This window comes from Amaranthus tricolor, chromosome 2, assembly GCF_026212465.1.
Source record: "Amaranthus tricolor cultivar Red isolate AtriRed21 chromosome 2, ASM2621246v1, whole genome shotgun sequence".
NCBI lineage: Eukaryota > Viridiplantae > Streptophyta > Magnoliopsida > Caryophyllales > Amaranthaceae > Amaranthus > Amaranthus tricolor.
The window spans coordinates 8761667-8779720 of NC_080048.1; the positions used below are offsets into that span (position 1 = coordinate 8761667).

The window sequence follows — 18054 nt, forward strand, 5'->3', positions numbered from 1 at the left end:
AGCTCAATTCTAAATGACCACTATACATGACATACATTTTAAAATCAACTCCAAATAGAAAAATTTAAAATTGAACAACAATTAGTAAATTCGTACTTGAAACAATTGCAACAATTCAACAACAAGTTGAACAACAACACCAAATAAAAACGCACCTCAATAAACTGTAGATGAACAACAATTAGTAAATTGCAAGTATATGAACCTACATTAATGGGAAAGTTCATTAAAATTCACTAAACCCTAATTTTCCAAAAATCGAAAAAAATCAGAAAAAAAATACCTTACTTCGATGTAGGAAGATCATACAACAAATTAGTGGTACCAACTTCGACTTTGATGAATTTAGTTGAAAGATTGAATGTGATTTTAATGGAGGATAAACGAGGGAGAAGAAAGTGAAAAACGCGAACTGAAATGAAGAAGCAGAAACTGGAAAAATAAAACGACTTAAGTCGCTGTTACTAACAGCGACTTAAGTCTTTTAATTTTTTTTTCCTTCTCTCGCTGTTACTAACAGCGACTTATCCAAAGCACTGGTCTGGATGTACGGACGCTTATTTTAGGAAATAAGTTTTCACGGAGCTTATTTTTAGAATTAAGTTGTTAAATAATCTTATTTTTTTTCAAATTTTCCTAAACCAAACACATGTAGGCTTAACACCCCTCAAGTTGGGAAAATTTGAAATGTGTAAGATAATTTATCAAAAAAATGAATAAAATAGTATAAGTTTCAACTTTATTTCAAAAGTAAGCGTGAAATTTTCAAACTTGAGATTTGGGGCTGTTCGCAACTTTTTGACCTGTTCTCAGTTAGTACTGGCCGAACAGCATGCTCCACAAAAATTTTAAAAATTAAAATTAAATAGATTTAAATAAATTTAAAATTTAAAAATTTAAAATTTAAAAATTTAAAAATTTAAAAATTTAAAAATTTAAAAATTTAAAAATTTAAAAATTTTAAAAATTAAAATAAAAAATTAAAATTAAAATTTAAAATTTAAAAAAATAAAAATAAAGATAAATTATTTTTTTCAAAAAGTTTTTTTTTACAAATACTTTGAAGTATCTAATAAGAGTGAAGATAATGAAAAGAATAAGAATAAAAGTGTTAAAATTTAGTTCACACCGTGTGCACCAAGTGCACACAATAATTTCTCCAAAACTATATATGTAAATAGTAAAATAAAATCTCATCTTATCTATTGAAATCTCAAGTCTTTTTTATAAATGGACTCTCCTGAATTTATTATGATATGCAAAGGAAAAGGAGGATGAAAGTTAGGTTCCAAATAAGAAAAATTGATAATAATAATTCAATTTTTCATCCATTCACTATAAATAATTTCAACTTTAGATTATTTTTTAATAATTCAATCTTTATCTTTAGTTTTCTAGCAACATAACCTTTTATTTTACAATAATTCAACCCTTACTCTTACTTTGTCATTAACATATTGTCACGGTACTACTTACTCAATTAATTTATTTATTTAGTAATTTGCATCATATTACCAAAATACCCCTTGACCTTTAGAGTGGGCTTTGACTGTTGGTCAAATGGGCTTTTGGATCTCCCATCTTCCCTGATTGACCCATAGGGCTTCTACTTTCAGGATATCTTAACTTCCTTCCTTGGAAGTAACTACCAGTTGGACCTAATTTCCCACTCACCCACATTCTTTGGTCATCCTTCTTCTGGGGTGGATAACTGCCCACTACCTTCCACTCTCCATCATAACCACCAGCTGCTGCCCATTACTCCCATGACCATCTACTCCTCCTCAACAGTAACTTCCTTTCCTTCATTATAAATAGGGGCATTCACCAAGAAGGAAAGGGGCATTTGAAAATAACTCTCTCAAGTATCCTTACTCATACCTACCTCTTTAGCCTACCAAAAATTCTAATAGCATCCACCACCGCATCTTCTTGTATTCAGTTTCTAATCACTTACTCCTTATTCTCATATCCACGTTCTAACTTGAGCGTCGGAGGGGTTTTCCGTGAGATCACCCCCCGGACAAGGCTAACGTTGTTTTACAGGAATTCAAGTTGCTTCCTCCCACGAGTCGCTCCTTTTGATCACACTTCCACCTATCTCCAGGTATATTAAGTGTCTTTTGCACTTCCCCGTTTCATCACCGAAACACATATCATATTAGTATGCTGACAGCAAATTAAGGGTAAAGGTTAAATTATTAAAAAAATAATTCAAGTGTAAAATTATTCACAATAAATAAGTAAAAGAGTAGATTATTAATATCAATTTTTTCTTCCATATAATGTACCATTGCTAATACACGTGCAGTTTTCCGGTTTTAGTGCTCTTGAGAATTAAATTTGTTTGGTTGTCGGAATGGAATTAATAATAAATTCAATTTAATTTAATTCAAAATATCACTTAACAAACCTTATCATTATGTTTTTCCTAATTTAATTATTTTTCATTCACAAAATTTGTTTCACTCATCATCTTCAGAAAATGTGCATTTAGAAGTTTTCATTTGACTTATCGAGTTAAATGAGGTGTTTTCGATCCGTTTAAAATGAGTTATATGTCCATGTTGATTTTTACATAATTTAAAAGCCATGTTTAAAATTGGATCAAATTGAATTTTGTTAAAAGATCGGGTAAACGTTAAATTGTCGATTTCATTTTGAGCACTTCTAGTAGCATTAGGTAATAATGTTAGATTGCGAAGAAAAATATGTTTTACCTCATTTAAATCGTATTAGATTTGGCAAAAAAAATTAGGAAAAATTTCCCTGAATAATACAACCTTTCATTGATTTCTCAATAATAAACGAACTTTCAATTAACCACAAATAATACAAAGTTTAAGATGTTTTTTCCGTTGGTATACCTGACTGGTTTGTAACCAGTAGAAAAGGTCATTTTTGACCGTTGTACATTAGATTTCATCTCCTACCTCTATTTCATTTTTTTTTCCAGATTTTTACCTCATTTCCTTACTTTATTCTTCCATTTTAATTACTTGTTCCAACTTCTTCTCATTTTTTTTCCATTTTCATTTTCAAAGGTAAACTAATTTGATGTTGAACATGTATTCCTCTTCATCATCATCTCAATCTAGATCATCAATTGAAAAATGAATTCCTTTATGTAAATATGGTGTTCATGCTAAATTACAAATAGTTAAAAAAGGAATAAAGATTGGTGAGAGGTTTATGGTGTTCATATTATACTCCAAGATCCTCATTTACAGTTCATTCTAACTTAAAAAAAAAAGACATCTTATCTGAGTCTATAGAGATGGTTTTACATATCCCATACAAATACTCAAACTTCACAACTTCTTTTTTGAATACCCCACCATACCAAAACTTCAAAGTAATTGAATCATTCACATCAGCCTAAAAACAAGCAAAAAACACTAAATTACATTCATGTTCGAGTAAACAGACATTTTTGAGTAAGATCAAGCAATAATCACAATGAATGAGAAAATGGAAAATTTGGGTTTTTAAAACCCTAATTCTTTTGGAGTAAATAAAATTTAGGGATAAATAATGCAATTGAGAAGAATAAACTAGCCATAGTATGCGTTTATGTGGCCCGAGTATTGCCGTCTTCTTCAATTTGTGTCTTCAAAGCTTGGGGTAGTGACTTCCTGAGTTAATGGGGTAGCATGAATGAGAGAGAAGAAGGAAGTTTTGAAAGCAGTAAGTTGACTACTGATTTGTGTTCCTTAATTTTCTCCAAAAAAAATAAAATTAGCTCACCTCCGATCAGTCGGTTATAGGTAAAAAAGTATACCAGCGGAAAAAAACATCTTAAACTTTGTATTATTCGTGGTTAATTGAAAGTAGGTATTATTGTTGAGAAATTAGTGAAAAGTTGTATTATTCAGGATAATTTTTCCAAAAATTTATTGAAAAACAATTTTCTTATGAAAAATACAAATGATAACAAGTTTTTCCATTGTAAAATGAAGGGGTTGAAGGCACAAGGGTAGAAAAAAAATTTGATTTTCTCCCTTTGTTTTTGGAAGAAAATGTTTTGCTAAATTCATGGAAAAGTACTTTCCATCTATTTTTTTTCATATCAATTTCCTTGTGAAACCAAAGAATACAAATAAAGAAAGTAATTTTGAAGGAAAATGTTAAACCCCTTAATAAAGGTTAACCTTAAAATTTGATCCAAATACCAAATTCAATACCAATGGCAATAAGGCAATAACCAAGCCAGTATTAGTAGAATTGGGACAAACTGCTCCATTTTGGAACAAAAATCCCTCTAAATATAAAATGTTTGTAAGCAATCAATGCTACTCCTATGAATCACTCATTTTTTATTTCCAATTTTCTCCTGTCTTTACCTTTCTTCACCAAACTGATTTTTGCTCTTTCTTCTTTCCCTCTTTCCCTTTCTTCACCAAACTAACTTTTGTTCAACTAGCTGTCAATTTCTGATTTTTGTTCAACAGGTATGCTCTCTTACTCTTTTTGTTCTTTCTTTTTGATGATTAATAAAGTAAGATTGAGTTTTGATTCTTAATTAATGTTTTAGGGTTTCTTAAATTCCCCAAATTTGTTTTAATAATCGTAATTGCTAACAAAAATAAACCCTAGATCTTAACAAAATTTCTTCAATCGATTCAAAGCTCTATTTTGGTTTGAATTTCGTCAGTGGATTTTAGATTCACTGGTTCTGAGATGTCGGTGGCAGCTTCTGCAATATATTTCTTGACTCTTCGTGGGCATGTTGTTATCAATCGCCTCTATCGCGATGATGTCGTGTACTTTGCTTTCTCTCTTTTTTGATAATTTTATGTATTTGGTGATAATTGAAGTTGATTTGCCTAATCCACATAAAAATAGCTGCATAACCATACCATCATACTCCTTTTTAACCTAAATGGTTGATGGTTTGATTGTTAGTTAAGTGCTTGAGTGTTGCCTTATTATGTGAATAAGTTTGCTGGTGATGATGTTGATCTTGATGTTACTGAGTGAAATAATGAGATAATCGAATTTAGAATTGTTCTAATATTCTGCTTTAATTTTTATACATTGACTTCACTAAGCATCTTATTTTCTCCAAATTATTGAATGTTTCCATTTTTTTGCTTTACAAGTTGTTTTTGTTAAACCTTGATTGTGTTTAAATGCTAAAAGTGCTCATTCTTTTTGAGTACATTAATGAATTGAGGGATTTTTGCTATATCATTGTACCTTCAAAATTTTGTTAGAAAGTTTGCTTTGACTATACATATTTATACTGTTCCTACTAATTGTCCTATTTCATATTTGAGCCTATACATGAATAACTTTTAGATATAAGTTAAAACAAGTCAAGTGAGATTTTAATTCCCCTCAATGTTAACTTTGTTAATATCAGGGATAGGAGGATGTATTTACATTGCTTGCCCTTTTTTTTTTGTTGATTTATGAATGGTGAAGGAGAATTTGTATGGACTATCATTGTTATAGATTCATGTCTAATCTTTTGGGATTTAAGCTTTTGACATTGTTGTTGTGGGCCTGTGGTTAGTAGCTTGAATTAGCTTGCACATTTGGTTGATTTCAATGAGTATCCATTGTTGTTAAGTGAAATGAGAGAACTAATGATAATAATATGTGTAAGTCTGTAACAATAGTCTCATGCTAATGCCAATGTAATGGTGCACTTCATCTCCATAAATTTTTTTCTTCATATATTGCCATTACCCCTTAGTATTACTTCGGATGTGGTCTTGGATGAAAATGACAGCGCCTCAAGGAAAGAGGTATTTCGGTGAACACAAGAATTCTGATTTAATTATAGTTACCACCTTTTATCCCTTAACTATAAAACGTTTGTAAGGGAGTAATACTATTCATTTTTCCAAATGAACAGTGATATCCCTGTTTCTTGTCCTTGCTGGCTTTGCTTTTTGCTGACATTGTTATCTCAACCCCCCATTTCTTCAATTGTCTTCTCGCCATTTCTTCCTTCTTCCTTACTGCTTCTTTTCCTTCTTTCCTCCATCTAACCCTAATCTTTCATTTTCCCCTTCTCTTTCATCATTTCTTCCTTCATATTAATCTATGTTTGTTTTTGTTTTCTTTTTTACAGGTAAAGCTTTGATTCAGGCGAAGAAACCAACTGTCATTCGGACAAAATTGCACAGATTCAGTATATTTTCGGATAACACTTGGTGTCTTGTAAGTTTTTCTTTTAATTTGGGTTTTCGGATGCCAATTACAGTTCTTTACTTTGGGTTTTCGGATGATTTGTAATTTTTTTCATTAATAATTAGGTTTACTTTGGGTTTTCGGATGCCAATTGGGTTTTTCAATTAACAATTAGGGTTCTTTAACTTTTCAATTTGGGTTTTCGGATGCATTAAATTATGCTTTCTTTGAGTGGTTTTATTCCGATTTCAATTTGTTTGTTCATCATTTTTTGTTTTTGTTTTTGAATATGATTTTAGGGTTAAGAATCAATGAATTTTTGTTTTTTCAATTCAAGGAAGGTAAAAGTAAACCATAGTAGATCTTCATGGAAATCCGATTAAACATATTACTAGTTACATGATCGGTGTTGGTGGATCTATTGGTTCTCACCTTTGTGCAAAGCTTATTTCTGAAACTCATAACATTCCTGTTGTTGATGTTTATAATGGTAAGATCAAGCACATTCTTGAACCTTCTTCGCCTACCTGGGCTGATCACATTCAGTTTCATCGGATTAATATTAAGCACTCGTCTTGAAGGTCTTATAAAAATGGTTGATCTGGTTTTGCATTTGATTTTTTGTTCCTAGTAGGTTTATTTCTCAATTATGTTCTTCAATTAGTTTTTTTTTTTCGTCAAATTTCTGCGGTTGATGCTTGTTTTGTTAATTAATTTGATGTGTGTGGTTGAATTTTCAACTTACGCGAATGCTGGTGTTGCTATTGTAGCGTTGTTCTCTATTCTGCGAAATCGGTGTTGATATCGTCAAAGAAATTAGAGTGAATTAACACTAGAGTATTTTGCTTAATATAATTCACTCTAATCTAATTTACAGAAATCGAAATTATTATTGAAGTTTTTAAGTTAAAACTGCGTTTGTAATTTAATCATAATTTCGGCAATTAGATTTGTGGTTGATGATTTTTTTTTTTTTGGCCGTGTAAGACAATAAATTTGGCAGCAATCTGTACTCCTGTTAATTACATTTTTTTTTCCTCTCCTCTTCCATTATTAATTTTTCAAGTTTTTTGCTCATCTTAAATTTGTCACCAGATTAACTGTTGTCTAAAAGTTTTCAGCTTTCAAGTGTAAGGAATATAATTGAACAAAGTGAAAGGTGAGTTGATTGAGTGCATAGGTTAGAAATTGGAGTCATGTGAATGATATTAGTGCATAGGTACAACACATTGAGTTGGGATTAATGGTGAAGATGATGATGATGAAAATGATGGTGAGGAAGAGCATGAGAGAGGGGAGCAAAGTGGATTTGGTTGTGAGGATGGAGGTGATAAAGACAACAATTATACTATCAATCCAAGTCCAATTTCATAAAATTTAAAGAAATTTTCTCACTTACTTTTTTCCTCTCCTTTTACATTCAATCTAGACATGCTCTTAGTGGAGAATGTGGTGGCTGTTTGCGTAGACATTCATATTCTCTATGTGTGTTTAATTAATCCTCTTGTTCACCAATTCATCAAATTTGTAATCAAGTTGTTGAATTAGTTTGTATTTATGCGACTTAATGAGAAATGTTTTGTTTAGATTTAAGTGGATTCCTGTTTATATTTTTTGATTAAGATTAGATGAATCTTTTCTGTATGCTAGGTTGAGTAATCTGTTACTTTTTATTATGAATAATATTAGCCCAAAAGTTTGTGACAAATAATGTTAACTGCCTTTTGTATTGCTGCTACCTGCTAATACTTGAGTGCAAGAAGTTTTTTTTTGGAGTAGTAGTGCTATATATACTTGAAAATGACAACAAAAAAGAGAGAGCCTATGTTTTATTTTGTGAAATTAATTGCTGATTGTGTATGCTTTGAAGATAAGTTGTTTTATAAATAAGTATTAGGTTGCTTTAGATAACAATAGGTTAAAAAAGAAGAAAAAATAGTTCTGCAATTTCTAATGCTCTTTATTTTTACTTCCCAGATTTCTTTCTTATTATTTGTCTTCAGTTTTTATGATACATTTCTTGCTTTTTATTTCTTTGTGGATGCTTATTGCTGCGGTCTTAACTTAATTCAGCGTACTTTATTTTAGTTCAAGACATTGCCTTTCAAAGGATCTACTCTGACTAATTCGTTTTTTGTTTTTCACTTTCAGTCGACCAATGGAGGAAGATGCTCCGGTAAGTATTATTTACCTTTTGTATTTATTGCATTTTACCTATGTCTCTTCCCTGTTTGTTGTTGTTATCATTCCACTTACTTATTACAGTCTGTAGTATAGCTATATGAACGGAGGTTTTGTTGTTAGCATTCTTTACAAGTTATTGTGGCGCTTTAGTCATTTGGTGTAGGCTTCTAGTGTGTAGATTGCATTCATTAAGATATTTGTTTGTCAATGACAATGTATGACCTGTCTGTGTAAGCATGTCTCACCAAAGTGGCATTCAACCATTCTTTTTCTTGATTTATGTTGGCAATCTGCCATCTCCGAAACCCAAGCCTATTTTTTCTGAATGCTAGACGAGCTTCAAAGGACATTTCCTCGAGTTAATGATGGCTCAAGTACCATTTGGGAGGTCCCGTCAATGTAAATTGACAAAAGTGGCAAGTTGGCCCCATCAACTTAATCAAAGGTGTAATTTTAGTTGCATAGGTTTTTATTTTAGGAAACGTTGGCATTAATTATACAATCTTTCATCCATTCGCCGTAAATTATCTATCTTTAGATTTTTTTCTAATAATTCAACATTTGCCCACGACATACCCTATTGCTTGTTAACCTGCTCATCCAATTGTTAAAAAGAAAAAAGGAAAAAAAAAAACAAACAAATTTTTCGAGTCCTCTACGTGTAGCTGCCCAATTAAGAGTTGCAAAAAGAGAGTTTGTTTTTTCGTTCATTTGGTCATCTTATTCCATATTTTTACTTGATTTAAGGACTAGAACGTGATTGTGGCATCATGAGTGTGTTTATGAATTGGGTATTGAGTGTAGATTAAGAGTTTAGTAGTAAAAGTTGGATTATGGGCAGGTATATAGCTTATAAATTAATATTAAGAGTGCAATAGGAGTTTGGAATAATGGATTTAGTGTGAGATTGATTATTTGAATATTTTTTTGACCTAGTACAAACTAAACTAATTATGGCTATAAAATATTTGTAAATAAAATTGGTGAATTCTTGTGAAAATTTTCATTTATTTTTTATTTAGATAATCCTTCATTCCACTTAGGGTTTTCTGTATACTTCATTGAAATTATTATAAAGGATTATTGTACGTTTAGGGATTTAAATGGAATGGTTGTGTAGTGTCACTATCACCTACAACGATTACGTTGCCAACTTGTCTCAATGTTGAAACTCACTTTCTACTAATGTCGAGATATATGGGAGCTTAGTTTGCCGCAATTTTCAAATTTTGTCCGTCTCACTTAATTTGATACATTTTCTTTTAGCATGCTTGTTTTTGTTTGATTTTTTTTTGCTTCTTATTTATGCAGATTTTGGATAGAAAATGAAGCAAGGAAAAGCCGAGCGCGGTCAAAGGTTCTAGAGGAGGTGGGATGTCAATGGAAATGGGATAGACAATAGTGCTTTAAAAGTCGGAACTAAGATCTATTTTGTTGCTCGCATACAAAAAGTTTGTCTGTTTGATTGAACTTTTGTGTATACTTGTCACAGAGACGTGTATTTGTAGTTAGACCAAGGTTGTCTTGCTTTGCTTTTGGTAGCAGTCATGCACAATAACTCAATTGGATCAAAGTGACTTGATTTGGAAATCTACTATGTAATTTGTATATATGTTGTTGGCAAAGCAATTATGTATGAGTTATCTCGACCCAAAATTTTTTTGGTAAAGGAAATCTTTAATATGGTAATCTCATGCCATAATACATCTCAACAATTAGCTTGTAAACATTGTTTTATATGGCTTTCAATGTTGCAATTTGCTAGCTATGAGTTGTTTATCAAACTTTGTAAATAACTTTTCTATCTTTGTGTATTTTACAATAAGTTTAATGTTATTTTTTATTAGCTACAAGTTCAATTGAAATCAATTTAATCCATAATGGGAATCTTTTCTTGATTGTGTTATTGTCAAATAAAAAAATGTCCACAGAAACAATTGCTTTATTGTTCGCGACTTATAGTAATAATTCAATGATAACTATACAATACAAGTAGCAATTTGCTATTTATTACTTGATTGTGTAAATTGTGGTTTTTTCTTTTGCTAAGCTCCTTTCACATGTGGCTGGGGAAATAAGATTGTTCCACAAAGAGGCTTGCAATTATTCAATACGTTTTCATACCTCGTGGCTTAACATATAAAGTTTTCAATACGTTTACATGCCTTTGACGTTTTTGCTTACTACTACCTATACATTTTCAATCCTTGTATATTTCACACCGTTGCAATACATTACATTTTAATATTTTCATTCATATTATAAAATAACGTTAAAAAGTTCAATAGAGTAACTTGGAGGACCGCGTGCACGCGGCCCCACAACTAGTGGATTAAAAAAGAACCTCTGGACCAAAATTTAGCCTCAAAAACAAGCACAAGTTATTGGGATGATCAACAGACCAAGATCATCAATCTGATCAACACCAAATTTTACCAACACAAGATTTCTAATCCTCCAAAGTCCACATTTGCACTGAAACAATTTGTGGTCACAATTTACAGTTCTTTTCTAAATTCAAGTTGAACACTCACAGATACGAGACGTCTATTTATTTTTTCTTTCTTCCTCCCTTGCTAGATTTAGCAGGTGCATGACTGGAGCTGGAGCCTGATTCCTGTTTCTTTGTAGTCCTTCCAACATGCCGGGGTACCATTTCTGCAATCCGCAACATCAAGAGCTTTCCTGTATTGTCGCAGTAAAGAAGAAACAACTTGAGGAAGAGACATATTACATAGGCATTATGAGTAACATGAACATATAACATTAGATGAGGGTCTTCCTAAATGATGAAACACAACAAACATAGCGTAAAGTAGACCAAATACAAAATAGACATTTAACAAACACTTGAGCATTCGGGTTAGAAAAGATGAACTCACTTACCAAAATAAGTGCAGAGGTTTATTAAGTTGATGCATGTCAAGGAACACAAATCCAACATTGTAGGGGTATAAACATATCTTACAAAGCGCAATTTATTTTGCTCATCAATGAATGTACCAGATTAATTCACAAGCATATTCATTATTAATCCTAACATTTGATAGAACACTAGCTGCAAGATAAATTTTTAGGTCTAGAACTCAACCTCCACCAACAACCACTAGCAGGCATGCAAAATCATGCTTAGTAACTTCTGCTTTGATACGGCAGAAGCCGTACCAGTCAAACTGCACAAATTTTCTGTACATAACATTCATTTGAAAGTGCAAACAATGTTCTCATAATTTTGTTTAATCAGATTTATGAAACTTATCACATAGGCTACATCTTAGATTGTTTACAAAGTGAGCTCTTCCTGATATCCTCCTAAGGCAAGTCTGATTTCCATTTGCATCAGAAAATACCTTCACGTACCAATCTCCAAACACCAATTGACAAAAGTAAAAAATAATTAGGTTATCTGCAAATTGACCAAAGAATTACACCAAAAAACTAGAACACCACATATTTTTAACATGGAAAAATTGATTATACAATTCTCATAATCTCAATTTTCCAATTTCAAGTATATAGAACGCATGACCCTTACAATCAATACAGTGCGAAAGAGCACTTTTTCACACACATTTAAATATTCTTTTTTTTTTTTTGTTATAGCTGATATTAATCTCCTTACAAAACATATAAATTCTTAAATCTAATTTAGTCTCAATTTTGGGAAAAGTTTCACCAATCCTTTTGAGGTGTTGAATTTTATCCTAGAAATCCCAAACCAAATTTGATCATAACCATAGTGCAAAAGAGCGGCAACGATCACAATCACGACGATATCGAGAGTTCTGCGGTTACAGTAACACCAAATATCGACTAAAAACATGATTTTTTCCTTGAACCGGCCAAAATCATAATTTTCTTACACCTTTGAAATGTAAAAAATATTGGTTTGTTCTTTTCGAAAGCCCTTTTAACGCGGCCGATGAGATGCAATATGGCCTTGTTTTTGCAATATGATGATAATTTTGAAGTTTCAAATCAACCCCTCCAAACTCCTCTCTACATATTCTTTTATATTTCTAAAAAGTCAAGGTTTTTATTTAATTTGTAAAACAAACAAAACTCAAGTGCAAAAAAACAACCTCTAATTTTAACTCCTAATCAATACAAAATATTTGATAATCTCCCAAAATCAAATATATAAAGATGAGAAAAATCACAATTAATTTTGGGGTTAGGAGTGGAATGACTTAGGGCACTGAGCACAAACAAACAAACGGATAGTCAAAATATGACTAGTAAAATATGTTGTTGCTAGAGTGTTGTTATAATGTCATTTAAATATTTTCTTTAAGGTATTTTGTGTTATGGTCCATTGCAAGATAATCTCCCACATTGATTGTGAATGCAATTGGTGTGGGGTTTAAAGGCAAATGAGCTTTTTCACCTAATAGGCTAGTCTTTTAGGTGAGCTCTCATGTTTGTTCTATAACAGTGGTATCAGAGGCGGACTTAGAGTGGGTGGCCTACGGAGTGGGTGGACTAGAAGAGATTGTCGTGACCCAACATGACCGTGACCCAATGCAATCGTGACCCAATGAGAACGTTCGCCTTATGGGGGATCGATTGTTATGGTCCATTGCAAGGTATGAGACTTGTCCCACATCAGTTGTGAATGCAATTGGTGTGAGGTTTATAGACAAATGGGCTCTCTCACCTAATAGGCTCATCTTTTTGGTGAGCTCTCCTGTTTGTACTATAACATATTGTAACAAATTTATTATTAGATTTTTGTTTTGACACACATGCAAAATCGTGAGAAAGGTGGAATGGAATCTAAAAAGGACTTCAGAAAATGCGAGCCTTTAGAAACCTTGTGACTATCCTTATATTTATCATCCACGTAGCCTTTCTCTACCATTTTCATATTTTGCCAATCTTTTCTTCATTCACAAATGACTAGCTTAATCCAATACACTTAGTGATTCTAGAGACTATGATACCCACCCATATCCAAACAATGGACTCGCAGCTCATTGGATCAAAACATTGTTAATAAACAAAAATGATACGCCTAATCTCTGACAAAAAAAGCTAGATTCCCAACATGACCTGAGGCAATTCTAGGCTTCAATATAAACAAAACTAGATTCCAAACTCATTGGATAAATTGATACAACAATTATAAACACTATGCTAAAGTGAACGAAAACCATAAAAACTTGCAGATGACATCCTTAACCTCTAGGAGAATGAATGAGCTAGCAAGGGTCAAAATGTACCAAAAAAAGTGAATCAACTCACAATGGAAAAAGTAGATGAATTCTAAAGTAAATAGAGAAAAAAGCAAGGTGACAGTTATGGTAAAGCAACATAAAAAACATAGGATATTCAAAGAGATGAGAAATTAAATGAAATAACTTTAGATCTCAAAATTTAAGATTTAAATGACTTGGAGACGCGGAGACATTACTTCCACAAGAAACTATAAAGGGACTACAAAAATATTAAGTGGTAGAGACAAGTTTGTTGATGGTTCTAAGGGTGAAGCAACCTAGCAATGACGACGATTACAGTGGTGCCTAAACCTCAGTAAGTGTGAGCTTGAGGTAAACGGGTGGAGAAATTTAACATCAGGGAGATAAAAGTGAATGCATGGCAGAGGAATCATGTGATGGTCCAAGAAACATCAATTATCTCACACAAACCTCCACCACCTCTACGAAATGGAGAACAAAAGAAAAACAGAAGGAAAAGGTGAAAATGAAAAAGCAAATTACAGTAGTCTCTCTGAGAAGAGTAGATAGTACAAGAAGGAAGGATTATTGCATTTCATAACCCACAAGGCACAACCAAAATTTGGAGCATTGACCCCCACAACTCTCATTGCCTTCTAGGGAATTGAAGAAGGGGAGACGCTAAGAAATCCATCAACTAATAGTGAGCTGATGAAAATGGCAGAAAACGCAAAGCAACTCTCATAGAGGCCGAGGAAAACTTGTTGAGTGTATCAATGGGGACAACATTGGGGAAAATTTGCGACAAAGGAAAGTTTACAAGCTTTGATGGCTTGGGGGATGTTAATCTAAGTGATGATTTTACGGGATATTTAGTGGATAAAGGAGAAAAGTTGGGGGAAATGGCAAAGGCCTTTAAAATTCCACTACAACAACAACATTTCATTGCCTCAATGACATTCAGTGGCTTCCACCTAGGGTGGGGTTTGTGGCTTTATTATGTACGCAACTTTGCTCTTGTTATAGTCTTGTTAGTGATGATAAAGATGTTGTTTTTGATTGACTCTTGGTAGTAAAAATCATATGCAACTTAACATAAATAAGAATGCACATGATTTAGTGACTCATTTTACTATAATCCATTATAATCTAAAATCAAAGAAATATAAATCTCTACTTAGAAATACACTTCTCGAAGGATTTAAAGAAGAGGATACCAAAGATATCATGGTAAAATAGTGGTGAAAAAGTGAAGGGTTTGATTGATTGTGTTATCACATGGACCAAGTTGGACCACTTTGTACTGGCCAAAAAATTTAAGAAATTCTTTAAGCACCCAACCTTACGAACAAACTTTTATGAGACAATAGGTATACTATCTGTTCCAATCAAATTCTCAGTATAAATGTATGCAATCTTATATAGTTGAAAGGCAACCAATTTATAGCCACAAAACCTTTAGTTAGGACAATGCATTTTGCAACAACAGAAAAACCAAATTGCAAATACAATGGTAAGAAAATATTACATATAACAACACCTATGACGAAATCCAACCTAACCCACGCACTGAACAAGCTAAAAACATTTGATAACATGAGAGCAACTCGACTAGAATCCAATCATAATTTTGATCTAGAGATGAAGTTACAGTTTAACCCAACTAGAGTTTATCATCATATACGGCCATCCCTCTAAGGTAATCCTACCATTTAGAGGCATCAAGAAATAACCTTGCACCCTATATATCTATATTTTGTGCCATGGATAATTTAATTTGTCATACACGAGACTTATCAAACAAAAAGGTGGATCTGCTCAAAGTTAAAGGAGAAAAAAAAAACTTAATCTATAGAAGGATTCTAAAAAACCCTCGAGATAGCTCTCACGTGGTCACACCTTAAACCCTATTTTCTAAACTTAAGATAGAGGATGGATTTGGAAAGTAGTAAAATTCAAACATTCTCCAACAAATCAATGTTGATGACCTACAATTGAATAAAAGAAATTACACTTTTGAATGCAAACAAAAAATTACATCACCCCAATACCAAAGAATGGATCACGTGTATATGAATTTAGGGGGTGGAGGTACATAGCCTTACCCTTGTTATAAACCACTGAAACATCTAAAGATTGGTAAATTAAATAGCCTAAAACGCTAACTATGTTTTCCTTTTACAAGGGGGAAGCCCACAAAATTCCAACAGTTTCTTTTTGCAATTGTGGAACATGCAAATCCAACATAGGTTGCTGAGGGATGAGCTCTAGAGGATAAGCTTTAAAGACTAACAAAAATTCCCGAAAGCTCCTGGCTAACTACAGTAAAATTCTCTTCTACAAAATTCCAGAGAAGACTTCCTTTAGAGTGAATTTATTCTAAAAATTATTGCTTGTACCCTAATTTACATGCACGGGCTAGAAAGAAGAAAAGGAAAACAGAAACTCCTCTCTCCCATTTACAAAACCTATGAAGCACCATCAACATTCATGAAACTAAATCTGGTATGAGTCTAAATGATATACCAATTAAAAATTCAGCTCATTTATTGTCAAATTCATTAGACCCATCTAGTTCCTGATTGTTTTGAAGTGAGTATTGATGCCTTCTTCAATGTCATATCTAAAGAAGCAAGAATAGGAGGAAACTCAGGAACATGAGTGGACGGCTTCTTCCAGAAATCTTTGTCAAGAGATTCTTTCTCACGATAACCTAGAAGAAAGCTACTTGCCATCCAACAGAGTGACATGGAAACAGAATTTACAAGACCCATTGAGGACTGACAATAACTCAGGGTAAAACCTAAACTAATATAAATGATAAATCACTTGAGTTCTCACCAGGTGTCATGCTAAAAATGGAAAGAAGGAAGGAAAAGTAGCAAGAATTATAAATAAACTAGCTATACATGAGAATAATTGCATTTGGAGAAACACTTTTTACATCCCTAAACTAGCTCAAGCATATAATAGCTGCAAACATCAAATACTATTTTATTCTACTTCACACTAAGTTTCTATCATACACCCCAAAAAAATCCTAAACATATATCAAATCAAATTCTACACTGAAAACAAAAAAGTGTTCAATGGAAAAGCTTTTTGAAAACAAGCCAACCAAAAATGTACCATTTACACATGGTGGTTGAACTGTGAAAGACTCTATACAGCAAAGTGCAAGTAAGAATGGAAATTGCAAAAGCTCAAAATATCATTTAAAGAGTATAAAGTGGCAACCAAAAGGATCTTCAAAATGAGTCTTTAAAGGATGCATAACAAGTGATATCTCATTCAAACCCTTTCTCAAATAATCCCAGCTATCAGCACCGTAACAGACACCCGTAAAGAACGTACCAAAAAACTAATCAATCTCATTCTCCGTCCCCCTCCCCTACCTACGTTGAAAAAGTCCTTGACTGCTATATGCACACATAAATTAACTAGCAGAAAATGTTCATCAAGTTGTATGGATCTATATAAATGCTCATCCAAATGACTAAAACAGAACAGGATAATCAAATAATGCAATTAAATGCAATACAATGCTTCAATAACCAGCCAAAATAGTAGCAGTAACAAAAGAAAAAATGGAGAAATTCTTACTGGAAGAAACCTCAGGATTACAAAAGCTTCCATCTTCTTTTTTAAGCAATACTCTTACTCTCCCTCTTTGCATGAAGTCTCTTGGATAAGCCTTTTCCATCTAACAACAACAAAGAAAAAAGCCAAAAGATCATACATTTATCAACCAATAAAAATCAACAAAATCAACTCTACAAATGTAAGAGAATAAAAGAGAAAAGAGAACTAACCTCTTTATGGTAAGGAAGATTGAGGAATTTACAGCAATCTCCAATCTCATCGCAAGTAGGATTTTCGCAAGCTTTGTTGACGCTGATTCGGCGACCTTCAGCGATCGTTTTCTTAGAATTGATGTATACAGGGTATAAAACTACCCATTTTTTGACATTGGGAAGTTCGCCATTCATGATTTCTTCCGTCAAAACCCTAATTCGATCAAATTTCAGAAAATAGATAAATTTGATGTAAATAGGAGTAAATTAGTTCGTTTAATCAACGATTAAAAGATAAAATTCTGTGAGCAAAAGAGGAGTAGATGAGATTAATCAAAGACTTACGAAAACAAGGTAAATGTAGGTTGAATTTCGATGGAATCTCAGCGAGAAGAAAACTATTAGCTATCAGAAGACATAGAGTTTTGAAATGATGGTCTTTCATATGCAGTTATGCACCCAACCAGCCAACCTAACCCAAGGTCAGTCATACGAGTAACTTCGCTACACCACATTGAATATCTTACTATTTATTTGAAAAAGAAAAAAATAAAAATATCTTAATTATTAGGAACATTGTTCTGAAAAATCTCATTGTCCATTTGCTATAAATAATCCCTATTATTGATTATTTCTAAATAATTCAACCATTTATATATTTGTTGCCGGCAACATCTCTTACTATATTTTAACCGACTATTGTAAGTAGCTACCACCAAAGAGGAGTATGACTGAACCAATGAAAAAGCATAAAAAGG

At 32.5% G+C, this 18054-nt stretch overlaps 1 protein-coding gene and 1 long non-coding RNA gene across 2 annotated transcripts; one reads left to right on the plus strand and one right to left on the minus strand.

Annotated features, from left to right (window-relative positions):
- Positions 1 to 4158: 4158 nt before the first annotated feature.
- Positions 4159 to 10381, plus strand: LOC130805300 (uncharacterized). Its single transcript, XR_009040182.1, has 4 exons — positions 4159 to 4451; positions 6083 to 6171; positions 8293 to 8317; positions 9637 to 10381. It is a non-coding gene; the product is annotated as an uncharacterized LOC130805300 (long non-coding RNA).
- Positions 10382 to 10518: 137 nt separating this feature from the next.
- Positions 10519 to 17783, minus strand: LOC130805299 (signal recognition particle 19 kDa protein). The gene is made up of 4 exons (XM_057669998.1): positions 17642 to 17783; positions 17315 to 17510; positions 17106 to 17205; positions 10519 to 11010 (listed from the first exon to the last, which is right to left on the minus strand). Exons 2-4 carry the CDS (start codon positions 17489 to 17491, stop codon positions 10877 to 10879), a joined length of 411 nt encoding a protein of 136 aa, XP_057525981.1. The 5' UTR covers positions 17492 to 17510; positions 17642 to 17783; the 3' UTR covers positions 10519 to 10876.
- Between the last annotated feature and the right edge of the window lie 271 nt (positions 17784 to 18054).

Excerpts from the sequence above, each read along its gene's own strand:
- LOC130805299 (XM_057669998.1), bottom strand. The coding sequence starts at position 17,491 with ATGAATGGCGAACTTCCCAATGTCAAAAAATGGGTAGTTTTATACCCT. Across the intron at positions 17,206-17,314 it reads ATCTTCCTTACCATAAAGAG|ATGGAAAAGGCTTATCCAAG; the intron begins GTTAGTTCTCTT and ends TGTTGTTGTTAG. Across the intron at positions 11,011-17,105 it reads TAATCCTGAGGTTTCTTCCA|GAAAGCTCTTGATGTTGCGG; the intron begins GTAAGAATTTCT and ends GCGACAATACAG.